This window comes from Schistocerca cancellata, chromosome 1, assembly GCF_023864275.1.
Source record: "Schistocerca cancellata isolate TAMUIC-IGC-003103 chromosome 1, iqSchCanc2.1, whole genome shotgun sequence".
Lineage (NCBI taxonomy): Eukaryota > Metazoa > Arthropoda > Insecta > Orthoptera > Acrididae > Schistocerca > Schistocerca cancellata.
This window is the reverse complement of record NC_064626.1, coordinates 492,245,878-492,265,610: the sequence shown is the minus strand read 5'-3', so window position 1 is coordinate 492,265,610 and position 19,733 is coordinate 492,245,878. Positions and strand designations below refer to the sequence as shown.

Below are 19,733 nucleotides of genomic sequence, written 5' to 3'. Positions count from 1 at the left end.
GCATGTAGTATTCCAATTGCTGATACCAGAAGGACGAACTGGGCGTCCGGCATCAGGCTTTTTAAACCTATAGTCAGTAGAAGCACCTTGAGAGAGAGTATGAGAAGGTGGTGTGGAAAAAATGCAGTAGCACTCCTCTTATTAAACAGACTGTAACAGGTCAGTGAAGAGTGCGGGATAAGAATTCTACGGTTAGCACATACCCCAGTGAAATGCAGCGAACGATGACGTGGACCAAGTTGCGTGACATGGGCGAGCTGCCAAGAGCATGTCCTGAGATGTTGCCTCGTTGGAGCGAACAAGAGACTTATCGAGTGACGGTTCTGCATGCCTTGCATCCAGAAAGCCTGGCTGTCTAAGTTCTCCCCCTGGTGGAAATGACCAGCGAGGGTGTTGGGGGGCTGGTTTCCAGTCTGTGCAGCCTTTCGTCTGCTGCTACAGGTGGAGGCGACGGAAGGAGTTGCCACAAGAACATCTGCAGACAGTAAGAAGCGTGAACTCAAGGCTTGAAACGGAGCAACAGAATCACTAAAAACTACAAAGAAAACTTAAAACAGCTGCATATAAATCTTTAAACAGTACCAAGTGTAAAACAGTCATAAATATTCAGTCACTGATAACCCCCCAGCTATGATTCTAAGATAACTAGCAGTCAGAGTTCTGAAATATTATAAGTCCTAAAGTATATTGACACCAAAATATTTCTAAGTCTGATATAACACTTATACCCAAGCAACATTCTGGCTGCACAACCAAAAGGTGAAGACAAGGATACCAGCAGCACCACAGTGGTTGCTTGTTTAAAACCTTCGTTACCTGACCACTACGTCACCCTATGCAACAATTTACAATTTGAACATCATTAGTGAAATTTGACATAATGTTTATACATTTTAAATATATACACCAAATGCCCTTGGTTTATTAACCACTTCATATGACGTTATGCAGGTCTGATCATAGCCATAATAACTGGCTTCGTGCAGTTATTAAAAAGGAACAACATACTTTGTACACCTTGGCGCTGCAGTCTTACATTAGTCAAGAAAGGGTATCAATAGATAGTATAATAGGATGGGAATATCAGGCTGGCAGTAATAGTTTGCGTATGGAAAAATCACAGTTTTGGCATTCCTTCTCGGACTATCCATGACATTAACAAAATTAAGACTTCTTCAACCCTTAGTTGATACCAAGAAGTACTGAACAGTGTGTCAATTAAATATATTCATGACTTTGTTTATAATAATTTTATACATGTGGCAATAATGTTAGTGAGCTTGTTTCACTGTTGTGAATCAGTCGCCACCTTTAAATTCCTCATAGCTGTCTGTAAGCAGTTTTGGTATTTTCAATGGATACATCCAGTTTCAGTTTTAACATACATGACTCCTGGGACATGTTGCCTCAGTCACGAAGCAACACACACCCATTTGGAATTGACAAGTGAATACAAACATGCAATCATATCTAAATCCATCTACATACAGTACTGTTGCTCACCCACCTTTCAAACAGCCCTTTAACAGCTGCCAGTTAGCAAGAATGCTCTTTGCCTTTCATGCAAAGAAGTTTTTATTAGAAACAGACATGAAAAATATATGTTTTATGCTGAGGTTGAAGTACAAGCCCTAAATTTTTTAAAAGATCCAGAATTATTCTACACCTGGATATATTTTAAAAAAGAATGCAGTCCTGTGTAATTTTTAAGCCCTTTTTTTTCTTAAAATACTTTCGGTAAGGACCACTATTTGATCGTAGTGTGTACTGACAGCTCAAACCGTGGAACATTCTTGGCTGTTCAGTCCTCCTCCCTGACTGTGCCTGTGGTTTTATACTTACAAACCCACTTAATGTCATTAGTACTGAGTTGTATGTGATCCTGATGGCACTGGAACAGATGATGTAATCAAGAGAAGAAATTTCTCACTTGGTCCAATTGTGTGTGTTGGGAACACTACAATTAATGTACCCAGCAGAGAAAGTTATTACTAGCAGAATAAAGGGAAGTGACAGACAACAAGCTGTAACTCATAAAGTCAGCTATGTGAATATCATTTCTTACTTTCAACCATTTAGATTTTATTTCCCATTCTTCTCTGGAGAGGATACAGACCCATGACCCATGGCTTCAGGCCCCAGTGACATGTGTAGTGATTATAGCATATGTGTTACAATGCACCACATTTTAACTTTTTTTGCTGACCTTAGGATAGGTTCTAGTTTACCTGTGGATGTGGTCCCTATTTCAACAGGCAATGAGACAAATATTTTAAGTCTACTAAGATTCTGTGAAATATCCTACCTGTTACCAAAATGTTTGGAAGAAGTTTATAATTTTTTAAATCCTGAGTTATTATTGTAGTTTTCTCTTAGTTGTTACATTCACATTTCAAGAATATTTCAGAATAATAACCATGTTACGTCTGTATGCTCATACAGATTGAGTGCTGTGCTTTAAGATGGCTGTTATTTTTTGAGTTTGATTTTTTACTTGCACTACACCCTAGTTTGTTGCACAAACAATAAGCTGAAATATGGGTAAGAAAAGGAGGAATGCTCCTCGCTCTCTACATTTTGGAAAAAAAGCCCCATAAAAATCTAATTTATTTTTTTATCTTAAAAACATTATATAGAAATTGCTAATTAATGACTTTGCTAGTTTGAACTTTATTGTTATTGTTATTATTATTATTATTATTATTTACATTTTATGGCCTTTATTGGATTGCTCTAGCCAACTTTATACAAAGAATTTTTCAGTTTCCTGTCAGCCCAGTACTTCTTCATTCTCTCAGAGCTCATCCTTCTTTTTTCATCCGAAATCACCCGTCCTATTGTCTGTTTGTTGATTCTCATTTGCAGTCTGGTTTGTTTGTCTGTGAATTTCCTGATTTTGTCAAGTTGTTTCTTAGGTCTTCCAGTGTAATCTGTAGCTCATCCGTATCTTCCTTAATTTCTCTAATCCACTTAATGTTGCACTTACTATTCCACAATTTTTCTATTATTCTTCTGATGATCCTGTTCTCTGGTGTTCTGGTTAGATGTCTGAAAAATGAAATGCGTTTCTTCCTGATTGTACTCATCACTGGTTTTATTTCCTTGTAGACTGTTTCCTTTATAGCTACTGTCCAGTGTCCATCTTTCTGGTATGATTTGTTGATGCATGTTCTGATGATTCTTCTCTCTAGTTTGAGTATTTTGTCTATTTGTGCAGTGTTAGTTGTTTTGAAGATGGTTTCACTTGGGTATGTTATTTCTGATTGAGTGGCTGTTTTGTAGTGTTTTAATTTTGTTGCTATTGACAGGCTCTTTTTGTTGTAGGTGTTCTTGGTAATATATTGTGCTCTAGTCAGTTTGTTTATTCTGTTATGCCATGTTGGCTTTTCATTGAGGTTATATGTTATTATTTCTCCCAGATATATAAATTTATCTACAATTTTGATTTCTTGGGTTCCTATGGCAATTTTGTTTATGAGTGGTGCATCAGTTAACATGATGACTGTTTTTTTCAAAAGGTATTCCAAGACCAGTTTTCTGTGCTATTTCCTGTAGTGAGATAACTTGTTGTTTGGTTTCCTGAATGTTGTTGTACTAGAGAGCAAGGTCAACAGCAAATCCTAGACAGTTTAAACTTATGCTATCTTTGGGTCTTCCAATTTGGATGTGCCAAGCAATCTTCTTGTCTTAAACCTGTTTGTATGATGAATGGCTCAGAGAGTTCCCCCCCCCCCCCCCTCCCCCCCCCCTGAACTTGACTTTTGGTTAAGTTGAGTTCTATCAATTTGATTAATTTTGTATGGAGCCCGATTTTCTTAAGATCTTTAACATTGAAGGTCTATGGATACAGTCATATGCTTTTTTAAAGTCCACGGAAGTTATTATTGAACTTAATTATTAACATATTTCCATAAACTTTTATAACATAGTAGGTAACACCACTATATACAGTATTAGTTAAGTAAATATGATCAGAATAGCGCCTTGCCTGTTAAAAATCTTTATTCTTAAATGATGTGTCCCTCCCCCCCTCCCACCCCACCCCCAAAAAAAAAAGCCTTTGATGATACTCAGATACGACATGGTGATGTACTTGTTTGTTTCACTTTGTAAATAAATTATTGCTATCCTCCACGAGCTTGATGCCTCCCTCAGCTGTAATATTATCAACTTTTGTAGTATTTAACAAAATCAGCAGAGCAGGCCATGGTGTCCAGGACATGCTGAGTCAGGCTGCACAAAGTCCAAGAGACCCTGTAATTGGTGCCTATGCAAACATTCTGTCAGATTGCATCTGCTGATTGGCATTGCTTGGTATGGAGCCAGAGACCTCAGCTATGCACCATTGTGGGAAGAGGCACACACATACTTCTTCATTTGGGTCTTAGACATACACATGAAGCACTCCATCTTTGAGTTAAGACATCAGTTGAAGTGGGGCAGTAGTCAGATGCTGGACACCATTGCAAACACAAAAGCCTTCACTTGTGCAGCACAAATTACTGACCTTAATCGGACACAAGGATCCTGGGGAATTCCTCGATGGCAAAAACAACCAACAAGCAGCAGTCAACAATGTGGAGGAAAGCTCGGCTATGTACAGGGAATCTGACAGGGCATTGACGATGAGCATCCACATGCTGCCCAAAAATGGAACTGCGTAATCGAAGTGTGTCCTTTGCTCTAGGACCAGCCAATGGGAAAACTGGTGTGGCAATGCAGCCTGGTTCTATAGGCTCCACAAGCCTGCACCAGTTGTTCAATGTGTCAATCAAATACGGCTCAGTAGACATGATGTTGCGCTACTTCAGATTCGTATCTGGAGAGACATGCTCTGGCCAACCCACCTGGACAGTTGAAATGATTTTTCGGAAAATAGGGTAGCACTGTGGCGGTGGCAACATCTTGTGCTGTCAGCAGAAAATCAGACAAGGTGTGCTCCAAAGTATTGTCCAATGCAAATGTGAGAGCCTATTGTCAACTGAGCTCTGGATTGGGCCCCACTGGTGGCTGTATTAATGCATCAGTATTTGCATGCTCTATGGTGGAGCGGTAACAAATGTCATTGCAATAATTACTGAGAAAGAGGGCTCGCCCATTCATTCAGTGGGAAGAAGACTGGAGCTTGATCAAGTTCTTGTATGCTGGCAGTTTGATGATAACTTTGATGTGCTCAGCCTTAGGGATGAAGCCATATTTGCTATGTGCAAGTGCCAAAAAGTTGCACTTTTTGGGAGAAAAATCTGCATTTTTCCGACATATGATGGAGGCCATTCTCCAGAAGGTGTTGGTAAACAGTCTGCAAGTTTTGTAAATGCTGCTCTTCTGTAGAGTCCTCACAATGAAATAAACTTTCGTGAAATAATTTCTACTGCTTCAGTCAATTTTGTAATAATATGTAATTAGCATAATGCATTTCGACAGAAGCCGGCCGGTGTGGCCAAGCGGTTCTAGGCGCTACAGTCTGGAACCGTGCGGCCGCTACAGTCGCAGGTTCGAATCCTGCCTCGGGCATGGATGTGTGTGGTGTCCTTAGGTTAGTTAGGTTTAAGTAGTTCTAAGTTCAAGGGGACTGATGACCTCAGCAGTTAAGTCCCATAGTGCTCAGAGCCATTTGAACCATTTCGACAGAATGTTGCCATCACATGCATTCCAGTTACTTGTATGTAATAGAATGCACCTGGTAAGCCTGCAGCCTGGGGAACTCCATGAGGCAGTGCTGGCTGCTTAGTGTGCACACCTAATTGCATTACCTGCCAGTTGTTGGGAAAGGATATCCCTTGCTGCTCTATTAGCTCATGTGATTCCATAATCTGGGCAATGTTGGCTAAACAAGGTTCAAACACGGTGAAGGCTCTAGATTAGATGTTGGGATCAGATATTAACTGGACAGTCACACCCTGATTAGTGAGTCCTCATGTGTGGTAGTGCACATGTGACACTCAGAACAATACATGCACAAGAAAACCTGCAAATTGGCAATCCAGGCCGCATATGACTGATGGGGCTGCTTTTGGTGCTGGTTAAATTGCAACCATGTCACCACAACCAGCACATGGATTTGACGTCCAAAATATTGTTTAAGTAGCCAACAAAGTTTGTCAAAGAGGAGTTTCCAAGGCTCTCTGGAGCACTTCAGATATTGCACAACTTTGTATAAACTGCACTAATGGACGATAACAAGGTGGCTCTATCAACTGGATCTACGATATCCCTTACCTGGCAGTGTAACCAGGACAGCGTGCATCTGTCCCGCCACCAGTGTGGCATCGGTGTGAAGCAATTCTGCATTCTGGTGTAGCAGAATCTGCTGCTGCTGCTGCTGTTGCTCCTCCTCCTGTAGTCGCAACTGTCCCACCCAGCATTGCAGAAATGCCATATCTGTATTGGCACAAAATTAACACTGTGGGAGTGGGAACCATAAACATGATACACATAAGAACAGCCTTCAACCCCACTTTAGTATCTGAACAGGTGTGCCAGTGCTGCTAAACAACATTTTTGGCACAAGGTACATTACGGCCTGTTGGTGGCTCAGTAACAAGCCTGGGAACAGAACCCAGCAAACAGAAATGGAAAAATCGCCATGTGAGTCAAGCTATGAAGAAGCAGAAAGTTGGAAACTGCATAGAGACATGCATTGGGATAAAAACAACACACAGCAGGCATGGGTGGCTTATGACTAAGCAGACTGTAATGGCATGAGGCACAAGGCGAGGTACCTGGTGGCTGAACTCAGCGTTAGAACTGCCACACCCAACTTGCTCCTGCCATTAGATACACATATTTAGCCGTGAGTCTGCCCGTACCACAAGTTACATGCTATGGCAGTTGTATGCACTATTCTGCCTCAATAACCATGTCATCTCATCTGCCCCCATCACAGTGTCCACTGGTGGGGATACTGAAGGGATGGCTTTAGATATAGCACTTATAATTCATTGCACATTCTTGCTTTCACTGTTTCTTCTCCTGTTCATTCTAACATGTGCATTTCTACTGTATGCCGTGTTTGTTAGTGAGCCAAACTTCTCTGTCATACTGTAGCACTAGTCTTGCAGCTGTTTTATAAATTTTGCATTTAGTTTTTATAGTCATTTTTGCATTAAACAGAACTGCTAAAAGCAATTGTCGCTTGTTCCAACCAAAAGTTATTCTTTGAGTGATGCCTGTTTAACTTCATGTGTTCTCTGCTATTAATGAGTCCAAAAACTCAGAAATTTTTAACCATTGGAAGTTTGACATTATCGAGCTCGATGTCTGTTGTTTTTTTTGGCATTGTGGGTGAAGTTGCACGTCATGAACATTCGTTTCCAGTTTCCTTCTGCACTCCTGTAAGTTCTCTTGAGCTTCCTAGTTATTATCAGATAGAATGGTTACATCATCAACATACATTAGATTTGACAGTGTTGGTTTCCGTATCTTTGCAGTTAGATAATTAATTACAACATTAGACAATAAGAAATTACAGATCTTTCCTGATGTGCACCCACATGAACGTCAAAGCTCTTTGATATTGCTGCAGAACTTTGGAAGCAAGTTTAGACATCATTGCACATGTACGTAATAAGTTGAATATTAACAATTTAAGGAAAAGATAGATTGCTATTTACCATGTATGTGACACGTGATGCTCCAAACAGGCATAATTAAAAACCACTTAGAAATTAGCTTTTGGCCATAGCCTTCAGTAGAAAAAGATTGAGACACACACACACACACACACACACACACACACACACACACACACAAAACTAAGCCACCTCATGCACACGTGACCACCATCTGTAGCATTATGTTGCGACCTGTCAAGGTGGCAGTCATCTGTGCATGAGGTGTACTTTTGTGTGTGTGTGTGTGTGTGTGTGTGTGTGTGTGTGTGTGTGTGTGTGTGAGAGAGAGAGAGAGAGAGAGAGAGAGAGAGAGGTGGGGTTTCCTTATCTTTTTATGACAAAGGCTGTGGCCGAAAGCTGATGTGCAAGTGTCTTTTAATTGTGCCTTTCTGCAACTTCACGTGTCATCTTTATGGTAAGTAGCACTCTGTCTTTTCCATACGTGTTGATATTCCAGCCTGGAGTTTCCGCTGAAAGATTTTTGCATTACAAATCTTATTGCATGATTAGCATCTGTGGTTCCCTTTCCTGCTGGGAATCCTAACTGATTTTCTGTTAATGATATAAGTTAAGCTAGGCAGTCTTCAAGGATTCTTCCCCAGATTTTAAGGGTATGAAACATGAGTTTTGTGCCCCTCAAGTTTTCAGTCACATACATCTCCTTTGTTTTTGTAGAAGGAAATTAGTGCACCACTTTTCCACATGTTCAGCATGTTCTTGCTTTTCAGAATGTTCAGCAGTCTTACGAGCCATCTCTCCTCAACATCTTCCAGTTCTTTCAACACTTGACCAGGTATTTGATGTGGTGCACTCCATTTGTTGTTTTTCATTTTGAATAATAGTATTTTTCCTTTTGCTGCAGTGATTTCATTTACAGGACCAGATATTATCAGCTCGTTTGCTCTGGCTGTCATGGAAACTTTTCATTAGAAGATTATAATATTCATGCCATCTTTTGCATATATCCACATCAGTTGTCAGTAGTGTGCTATTGCTGTCTTTGATGTACTTTATGGTTTTGAAGTCTTTGTTGCTGTTCTGTCTGTTTTTCCTTTTTGTATTTATTTACACAGGTTGAACTCATTTTTTCCTTCTCAGTTCTGCAGAATATTTTCTTAGCCTCTTTGTAAGATTTCCTATCTGTATCGGAGTTCTTGCCAAGCTTCAAATAATTGTTTCTTTTCACATGTGGAATCTTTGGTGTGGATGTTTCTCCATTTTTGAGATCCTTGTTATTATGAAGGGCTCCTTTACTGATGCCTAGTAAGTTTTGGTGGTGGTTACATAGAACTTTTCAAATTTCTGCCAAACCTCACTGGAGAAACTGTACTGAGGATACTTTAGAAATGTAGTAGCTTAATTTCTTTTTTGAAACTAATTCCCTCTTCAGTGCGTAATTCATGACATTGATTCTTTCAGGTGCAGAACTAGGCACTCTTTGAAAATAATAGTAGCATAAATAAATTCAACATTATGGGCAAAAATAGCCTTCACTATCCACAATGTAAACTTACTCTTGTACAGAAAGGAGTGAAATATGCAGCTATTAAAATATTTGACCTCTCCCCCACCCCTTGTTAATTAAGGATGCAGGTAGATAATGGAAGCTTTAAGAACAAATTAAAATCATTTCTGTTTGACGACTCCTCTTGCACCATAGATGTATTTTTGAACTGACAAAATTTAGTTGGGTTACATTTATGATGTTTTGTTGCAGATTGAAACTGAAAAAAAGAAGTCTATTTTGATATAAATGACTGTCAAGTAACCATGTTTTTACAGATAAAATGTATCTTATTTCTACATCTATAGACACATTCCCTGTCATAATTCATCTACATCTACATTTATACTCCACAAGCCACCCAACGGTGTGTGGCAGAGGGCACTTTACGTGCCACTGTCATTACCTCCCTTTTCTGTTCCAGTCGTGTATGGTTCGTGGGAAGAACGACTGTCGGAAAGCCTCCATACACGCTTGAATCTCTCTAATTTTACATTCGTGATCTCCTCGGGAGGTATAAGTAGGGGGAAGCAATATATTCGATACCTCATCCAGAAACGCACCCTCTCGAAACCTGGACAGCAAGCTACACCGCGATGCAGAGCGCCTGTCTTGCAGAGTCTGCCACTTGAGTTTGCTAAACATCTCCATAATGCTATCATGGTTACCAAATAACCCTGTGACGAAACGTGCCACTCTTCTTTGGATCTTCTCCAACTCCTCCGTCAACACGATCTGGTACAGATCCCACACTGATGAGCAATACTCAAGTATAAGTCGAACAAGTGTTTTGTAAGCCACTTCCTTTGTTGATGGACTACATTTTCTAAGGACTCTCCCAATGAATCTCAACCTGGTACCTGCCTTACCAACAGTTAATTTTATATGATCATTCCACTTAAAATCGTTCCGCACGCATACTCCCAGATATTTTACAGAAGTAACTGCTACCAGTGTTTGTTCCGCTATCATATAATCATACAATAAAGGATCCTTCTTTCTATGTATTTGCAATACATTGCATTACATTACATAGTTGTTGTGAATATGATCCACAGGACGTGCAAAAAACTAACCCAGAGTATTAGATGCATCGATTGTGTAACTATTGAAGAGTTTGTCGTCGTCGTCGTCATTGTTGTTGTCTAGAGTGCAAAGACTGGTTGAATGCAGCTTTCCATGCTATTCTGTCATGAGCAAGCCTCTTCGTCTCCAGTAACTATTGCAACCTACATTCTTCTGAATCTGATTACTGTATTAATTTCTTGGTCTCCCTCTATTATTCCACCCTCCTCTCCCCCAATCCCACACTTCCTTCAGTACTAAATTGATGATCCCTTGATGTCCCAGAATGTCAACCAATCCATTATTGTAGTCAGGTTGTGCCACATATTTCTTTTCTCCCAGTTTTATTCGGTATCTCTTCGTTAATTACGTGATCTACCTATCTAATCTCCAGCATTCTTCTGTAACACATTTATAAAGCTTCTATTATCTTCATGTCTAGCTTTTGTTCATGTTTCGCTTTGATACATGGCTTCTTCACTTCCAGTTATGGCTACACTCCTTACAAATGCTTTAAGCAAAGAGTTCTTAACACTTAAATTTATATTCGATGTTAACAGATTTCTTTTCTTCAGAAACACTTTTCTTGCCACTGCCAGTCTACATTTTATATCCCCTCTACTTCAGCTATCATCAGTTATTCTGCTGCCCAAATTAGAAACCTTATCTATTACTTTTAAGTTTATCGTTACCTAATTTAATTCCATCAGCATAACCTGCTTTAATTTGACTACACTTCATAATCCTCGTTTTAGTTTTGTTGATGTTTATCTTATACCCTCCTTTCAAAACACTGTTGAGTGTGTTCAGCTGTTCTTCTAAGCCCTTTGCTGTCTGCGAGAAAACTAAAATGTTATCGACAAACATCAGGGTTTTTATTTCTTGTCCCTGAACTTTATTCTTACTGCAAATTTTTCTTTTGTTTCCTTTATTACTGCTTGCTCAGTGTACAGATTGAATAACATTGGGAATAGGCTACAACCTTGCCTCACTCCCTTCTCAACCCCTGCTTCCCTTTCATGCCCGTTGACTCTTATAACTGTCATCTGGTTTCTATATAAGTTGTAAATAGCCTTTCGCTCTGTGTATTTTACCCCTGCTATCTTTAGAATTTCAAAGAGGTATTCCGGTCAACATTCTTGAAAGCTTTCACTAAGTCTACAAGTGCTATAAATGTATGTCTTTCCTTAACCCATCTTCTGAGATAAGCCATAGGGGCAGTATTGTCTTGCATGTTCCTACATTCCTCCAAAATCCAAATGATCTTCCCTGAGGTTGGTTTCTTACTGCCAGTTTTTACATTCTTCTGTAAAGAATTCAAGTTTGTATTTTGCAGCCATGACTTACTAAAGTGATAGTTCGGTAATTTTTACCCTTATCGGCAATTGCTTTCTTTGGAATTGGAATAATTGCATTATTTTTGAAGTCTGAGGTTATTTCTCTTGCCTCGTAAATCTTGCACACCAGACCGAAGTGTTTCGTCATGGTTGGCTCACCCAAGGTCATCAATAGTTCTGACGGAATGTCGTCCATTTCCAGGGCCTCATTTTGACTGAAGTCTTTCACTGCCCGGGTAAATTCTTCACACAGTATCATATCTCCCATCCCATCTTCATCTACATCCTGTTGTGTTTTTATAATATTGCCTGGAAGTTCATTTCCTTGTATGTACCCTCTATGTACTCCTTCCACCTTCCAGCTTTCCAGTCTTTGCTTAGTACTGGTTTTCCATCTGAGCACTTGATATTCATAAATCTGGTTCTCTTTTCTCCAAAGCTTCTTTAATTTTCCTGTAGGCAGTATCTACCTTCCCCTAGTAAAATATGCTTTTCAGTCCTTACATTTGTCCTCTAGCCATTCCTGCTTAGCCTTTTTGCACTTTCTCTGTCTCTTTTTTTAGACATTTATATTTCGTTTCACCTGCTTTATTTGCTGCACTTTTTTATATCTTCTCCTTTCATCAATTACATTCAATACCTCTTGTGTTATCCAAGGCGTCCTACTAGGCCTTGCCTTTTTACCTATTTGATCCTCTGCTGCTTTCACTATTTTATCTATTAAAGCTACCCATTCATATTCTGCTGTATTCCTTTCCCATGTTTTAGTCAACTGTTGCCTAATGTTCCCTCTGAAACTCTCAACAGTCTCTGGTTCTTACAACTTATCCAGTCCCATGTCCCTAACTTCCTGTCTTTTTGCAATTTCATGTTTTAATCCACAGTTCATAACCAATAAATTGTGATCAGGATCCACATCTGCCCCTGGAAATGTCTTGCAGTTTAAAAACTGGTTCAGTAATCTCTGTCTTACCATCATATAAGCAATCCAGGTGTCTTCCATGTGCAAAGCCTAGTTTCATGGTTCTTAAACCAAATGTTTGATTATTAAATTAGGCTCTGTGAAAAATTTTGCCAGGTGGCTTCCTCTTTCATTATTTTCCCTCAGTCCATATTCACCAACTATTTTTCCTTCCAGTCACCCATCACAATTAAATTTTTGTCTCCCTTAACTATCTGAATAATTTCTTTTATCTCATCGTATGTTCCTTCAATCTCTTTATCATCTGTAGAGCTAGGTGACATATAAACTTGTACTACTGTCGTAGGTAGGGACTTTGTGCCTATCTTCGCTATGGTAATGCACCCATATGGTGTTAACAGTGGCTTACCCACATTCCTATTTTCTTATTAACTATTAAATCCACTCCTGCATTACCTCCGTTTGATTTTGTATCTAACCCTGTATTTACCTGACCAGAAGTCCTGTTCCTCCTGCCACCAAACTTCACTAATTACCACTACATCTAACTTCAACCTATCCATTTCCCTTTTTAAATTTTCTAACCTACCTGCCTAATTAAGGGAGCTAACATTCCACAGAGAAACTGTGTGGTTGTGAAACTGTTGTGTTCATTTGTTGTAGCTTATGTGACAAGCTATGTTTTCATCATTTCGTTGGGAGTGATCACATTCACATTCAAACAAACACCTGTATTGGGCAAGGAGGCATATCTCACTCACCAGGCGCACTAGTTAGGTGCATCTATAAGAGATTCCTATCATGTGACACATATTGTCACTAATGTCATCAATGACACAGCAGACATCTTTTCCGGTGGACGATTCGGTGGACTTGTTGCGTTGTCATCAAATGTTCCCATTTCCAATTCGAAAGCCACTTCCTTTTGGCTTATAATAGAGTAGCTGCGCAGAATTAGCTTTCATTGTAGGTCGCTTCCTTTCGCCGCGCTGTTGCAAATGGACGTTACATGGCAACACAGACACAGATTTGAATACACCGTACAGTGAAAAACAAATAAAAATAAATAAATAAAAATAAAATAAAAATAAAAATAAAAATAGGCACAGGGGAGCTTTGAACATGGCTTATTTGCTTTACAGTCCAGCACTGTGCTCCCTTATCCACGATTTCATCACTTTTCTTCTTCATTCAGTTTTGTACTTGTTGAGATAGGACTGTTCACTGTTTCTATTTTGATTTTTTTTCACATTTCTGTTTTGCTCTTTTTTTTCACAGTTCAGTACACCTTCCTCCTGTTTTCATGCTTGATCTGTATTCAGTTTTTGATGGGCAGTCCACTGGGCTCTCTTACCACTAAATTTGAGGGGAAGTGATGGGGAGTTTCCCTTGTGAGTACTTCCCACCCAGAGATTCATATGGGGGACTATTTTACCTGTGGAATATTTTACCCAAGAGGATGCCATCATCATTTAATCATACAGTAGAGCTGCACGCCCTCAGGAAAGGCTGCTGCCCCTCTTCCAGGAATCACACATTTGCCTGCCCCCCCCCCCCCCTCCCCAACAGATACTCCTCTGTTGTGATTCCACCTATGCTGTGGTTATCTGTGTCACTGAGGCATGCAAGTCACTCCATGAAGTACATACTAGTGCATGGAGCTGCATCAGTTCAGGCATCAGGCTGAAGGAGACACAACAAGTGTAATCCTACCTGTTCAGCCCCTTTTTTACATCCAAAAGATGTTGCCACATCTGTAATGTAGGGAAGGTGTTCGACCACATTCCATTTACCACATTCCATTTGAATAGTTGAAGTTGTTTTGTTGTAACGTTGGCATGCAATCCAGAAGTGTTGTAAAACAGACCGACACTTAACGAAAATATCTGTATTTGGTTTTTAATGCTCCTGAGTATCCTCTGTGATGTCTCTTTATATGCAGCTGAATTGATTTTTGTCCCCAGTGGCTGCAACACTGGGCTCTCTCAAATGAAGAACCGTTGTGTACTTTGAGAATATAGCTTGGCAAACAACCAGTTCATGTATGTACTACGTACGCATAAACCCTTTCTGATATTCAAATTTGCTTTGATTTCCAGGTCTATCAAAGGCTTTAAAAAAATTCTTGTGTTTCTGAGTTCACCATTCAGTTCCTGAAAAGAAATATTCCTAATAAGTCTGAATACCTTTCATGGTTGAAGTAAATAAGAACCTTGGGGAAGCTTAATGTTTACCAAGGCTTTCTGTTATAGGTTTAGTGATATTCCCATAAATTGGTAAATGATACATTAGGTTGATGTGTTAGTGACGTTGGAGATTGTCACTGCAATATTGATAACATATGTGGCACTCCATTATCGTGAAATCGGCATGTACTCTAACATTCAAAGTTTATGTTAGTGTAGAACAACTGAGAATGTCATCAACACTGTAATGAATTTGTAGTAGAAGCTAGTTAATTGATGAAATTTCATTTTACTAAACCACATTATTATTTCTATTTAGGACTTTTGCCACAATATATTGTATATAACGTGACACTGTGAAAATTGGAGAATCATTTTGTGACGGATATTGTTTACCAGAGAATCTTAAGCCTAGTTAAATTTTAAGAACAATGGTTGTAGGTAAAGGTTTGGTAAATCTTTTGCTGTGTGTAGATTACAGATTTGTGTTGAAGTAGTAGTAGTAGTAGTAGTAGTATTTGCACAATTTATTTCGTCTTCTGTTTCTGAGAACCGATATATGTGTTTACCAAATCTTTCAAAAATTTTATTGTTTCCTGTGTTGCAGAAAAATGCTTGCCATCAAGAACCTGAGAGCTATCTGCAGGCTGAAGTGACAGAAGCTAGTGACACTTCACTTCTTCTGGAAATAAAGTCAGATGAGAGGAATCACAGTCATGGAAGCTCAGATGTGGACCAAGAAGAACTGAAAGTGGGTGACTCAGATGATTATAATTCAGACAATGTATCTTCAGTCCCAGCTGTGAATAAGAAATGGCAGCCACCTCTTGTAAAGAGTCGCACATTTTCTGAATCGAGTGGAGAGGACCTTGTAAGTTCATTCTGATTGCAAAGTAACTTTTATTAAAACCAGACATTCTGAAAATCTATGGTTATTGTTTAGTATACACTGATCCAAATATTGAAACTATAGGTAAAGCTATCCAGATAAACCCTGGGGAGAATGATTTATTTGAAACAGCTAAGTGCAGGTATTTCAATATTACTGCAGGATGAGGAGAAAGATCTTGTCACTTAAAATAGCCAAGTAGGACAGTGCACAGTACTGTACCACCTGAGACTTTCTTCTACTTCTTCTTTCAGAATTACAGTGCATATTATGATACAGTTTGGTTGCTGGATGGCTTACTTGAATTGGCTTGGAATGCATATTGCAGCTTTCCGAATATGTTCCATTGCAGCACTGGAGGTTTGTCTTTATAGAGGAATGGGGAAACATCACTTAGATTAATAATCTCACTGAATGTGTATACACAAGTAGGAAGCTCAGCTGGTGCCATTTGCAATAAGTATAACCTTACAGATTGTGTCCAATTAGCTTCAGGGCTGAAAGAAAATTTTTGTCTTCAGTGTTATTTTGATGTTGCTTCAGCTTCAATAATCCATGCTGTAAGTTTAACACACATGATGAGTTGCACCACTGTCCAGCAGAAGAATAATTTCAACTGTAGAGCCCAGTTATTATGTTTCTGCAGAAATCATGATTAATTTGTAACAATTCTATCTGTTATGTAGTCTGTCAGGCCATTAGAGGTACTGTAAACAGTGTTAAAATAATTGGGAGCTATTTTCACCAAGTTTCATCTGCCTCCATTACTGAGTGGTCATAGTGAGTGACTGCCATGTGGAGGACTTGGGATTGATTCCTGGTACTGCTGCAGACTTTTTCTGGTGGGAGGACTGGAATGGGGTGCACTTAGCCCTGTGATGCCAATTGAGGAGCTACTTGACTGAGTAATGGTGGCTCCAGATAATGAAAACTGACAACAGCTGGAAGATTGGTGTGCTGACCCCACACCCTTCAATAATGCATCCAGTGATGCCATTGGTGGAGGATGACATGGATGGTCAGTCGGTACTGATGGGCACACCAGGACCTGTGGACAGAGTTTACATTTACTTATTGAGTTTCTCTGAACTCAGGACTCTTGCAGCTACAGTTGAACATATGATATTTGAAATTACAACTGCACTGGAAATTTCGTCAAATTTCCTGTCACAAGGGTGCAATGTGACCTTATTTTATTTATAGCCCATCTGTTCTACATCAGCAAGATGTCGTATTTCAAGGAACTGTTATTTAGCTATACTTCAGTTTTTTCATTGGACCTAAGGTGCATTGATTGAAAACTTTCAGTTTCAAGACATAGTTTAAAAAAGTATAAATTTTTAATTTACTTGAAACATTAATTACTAAATGCACCTACCTTAAAACAAAAATGAATGTATATCGTTTGACAACAATATTATGAAAAATACAGATAGCTTCTCCCCGTATAGAGGCGAAGCTGAGCCACAGACAGGCACAGTGAAAAGACTGCTATACATTTAAGATTCCAGCCAAAAGGCCCTCTTGCAAAGTAGAGTGTGCACATGCAACTCTGCTCCACTCATGTGTCTCCAGTCACAGTTGTCGTGTGTATGTGTTTTCTATTTCATAAGAAGACCTTTTGGCTGAAAGCTTAAAGGTATAGCAATCATTCTGTTGTGCATGTCTGCAACTCAGCATCTCCTCTATATGGTGAATAGAAATCTATCTTTTTCATAATATTATTGTTGTTCCAGCCTGGACTTTGCATTGTTTGCATATTATTTAATATTTATTACAAATTGGAAATATGACTTAGTAAAATTTTGATGTGTAAGTAAATAAAACAGACCTAGGATACAATTTTCACATTATACAACAAATACTATCTATCTTTACATCTCTATACCACATTTTCAGACGTTTTGCAAAATTTGTATTTCAAAAACTCCAGCTCTCTTGCAATGAAACAATAATGTCTCCTTCATAAAAAATTCCTTGAGGAATGTGTAAAATTGGATACTCTGCTTTCCAGATTATTCTCTCGTGTTCTGCTGCTGCTCTCTGCAAATAGTTATTACTAATTGCACGTATGTGCTGTTTCACCACATTGTTCACAGAGTGTGACCCAGTTATCTAATAGCATCATCTTTCAATAATATGTGTTCCTAACTGTTAGATATCAAAGAAAAAAGAAAAAAATAGATTCTTATAATACATTCATAACTTATTCCCCCTACACATTGGAGGAAAGAAAAAAGAAAGGAAAAAGTATGTTGGGTCTAGTTGTTATGTATGTAGACTAAAGTTATGAGTGAAAATTTCTACCAACACTGGGAATCAAACCTGGGTCTCATGTTTACTAGGCAGGTGCATTAGCCACTAAATAACTTGGCACTGCAGTTCACAGAACTGCATGGATTACCCTGGTCCACCTTTCTCCTCAATCCAATGTGAATTCTCACTGCTGTCCCAGTCTACTTCAGATTTCCTGTATACGCGAACATAATTGCTGAGGTTCTCCAAGTTCTGGAGTAGTACCTTAGCATCGAATGCAAATGGGGGGATCCAGCCTGAAAAACATGTGTAGGTACTTACACACAAATGAAATGACACAGTTTCAGAGACTACTGGTCTCATAAAGATATGATTGTTTGTACATAGACTAAGGATTAGTGGCTTACACATCTGTCCAGTAAGTAGGGATTAGGAAACCCAGGTTTGACTCCCTTCCTTGGTACAAATTTTCTCTCAGCACTTCAGTCCAGTTAAGTCTCTGAAATTGTGTCATCTCATTTATTGGGTCTAGTTTTGTCAGAACAAAATGCGCTCTGACACAGTAATGTGTTATAATTATAAGATACTGGCCTTAACTTCTTTCAAGTTCTAATTCGGCTTCTCCTGACTTTTTGTTCCTCAGACAGAAATGAGTCTGAAAGGACATCATTTTGGGACAACATAGGTAGTTGAATTGCCTATGGTTCAATGCCTAAACAGCTTTGTAGTTGCTGACTTAAAGGGGTGTATGAAGACTGGAAAAAGTGCTGGTTGTGATATATTTGTGCTGGAAGGTTATGTTTTATTAATGTTAACTCACTGTGAATGTATCTTTAATACATTTCTTTTTATAATATCATTCCTGACACAGGATAAATGAAGAAGCAGTAATTATTGTTATTTTTCATGTTATCTGGTTATTCCATAAGTACAGAAACATTGTTCTTCCATGTCTGGAGTCATATAGATAAGACATACCAAGACCTGCTTCAGTATATTCCAGTATGTCACCTTCATCATAAAGATTTATTTTCAGCAAGCTGGGCAAGAACTTTGTGAATTATATGCATCTGTTGACTTCTACCCTGGTATATGTTTTCTCTCTCCACTGTATCCCATGTTACTCCTCTTGTCTTGAGATGATCATTAACCTGATCTCCCCCATCTCATTCTAGGCTGTCCAATCGGTCTTTTTCCTGGTACCTCCATCTCCAAATACTGATTATATGGAGTTCAAGTAGGGTGCATTCACTTTACATGACCTAGCCATTCAATCTTGCAGCACTCATCCTTTCCTCCATGGTCAGGGTCATTTGTAGGTGTCTCCTTACACATATGTTCCTGGCTACGTGTCTCATGGTTTTTTGTAGAGCTGACCTAAGGAACTTCATTTCTTGACTCTCCAGACTATATACCATGATTGGCTGGCAGGAGATAGGTTTTATACATTGTCTGTTCAGCTTTTAGGGGGTCTCCATTGTTCAGGACTAGGTTTTGTACTTACTGGAAGAAGCAAGATGCTTTTGCTACTCTGTTTGAAACTTCTAGTATGTCACTTGCATCATTTGATATGACACTATCCAGATAATTGCAACTTTCACTCATGCAACCTTCTTTCCTTCCAGTATGATGTTACAAGATGTGGATATCCTACTCATCTTTATTGCCACTTTCTTATTTTTACTCAGTCAGCTTGAATTCTTTAAATTATTTATTCTAGTAATCAAATCTGCTTTGAACCTCTTTTTCCCACCTTACCTCAGATGGTGATGTTATCAGCAAAAGCAGTAGTATTGAGATCTTCATTTTTTACTTCCTTAGCTTTCTTCCTGATTGTGTCCATAAGTGTAACAATGAGTAACAGGGAAAGTGAACTGCCTTGCTGAACATCTCTCCTTGTCTTAAACCATTTTTTACGAACTTTCAGCATGATTTGATCATCCACCTCCTACTTGTACACT

The 19,733-nt window shown here is 39.0% G+C and overlaps 1 protein-coding gene across 1 annotated transcript in view; it reads left to right on the top strand.

The window, feature by feature from the left end:
* LOC126177879 (protein kintoun) overlaps positions 1-19,733 on the top strand; it is a 92,218-nt gene that overhangs the window by 18,362 nt on the left and 54,123 nt on the right. The window contains exon 2 of the mRNA XM_049924489.1: positions 15,235-15,498. Within this exon, the coding sequence (XP_049780446.1) occupies positions 15,235-15,498 (264 nt within the window). The remainder of the gene's footprint in view (positions 1-15,234; positions 15,499-19,733) is intronic.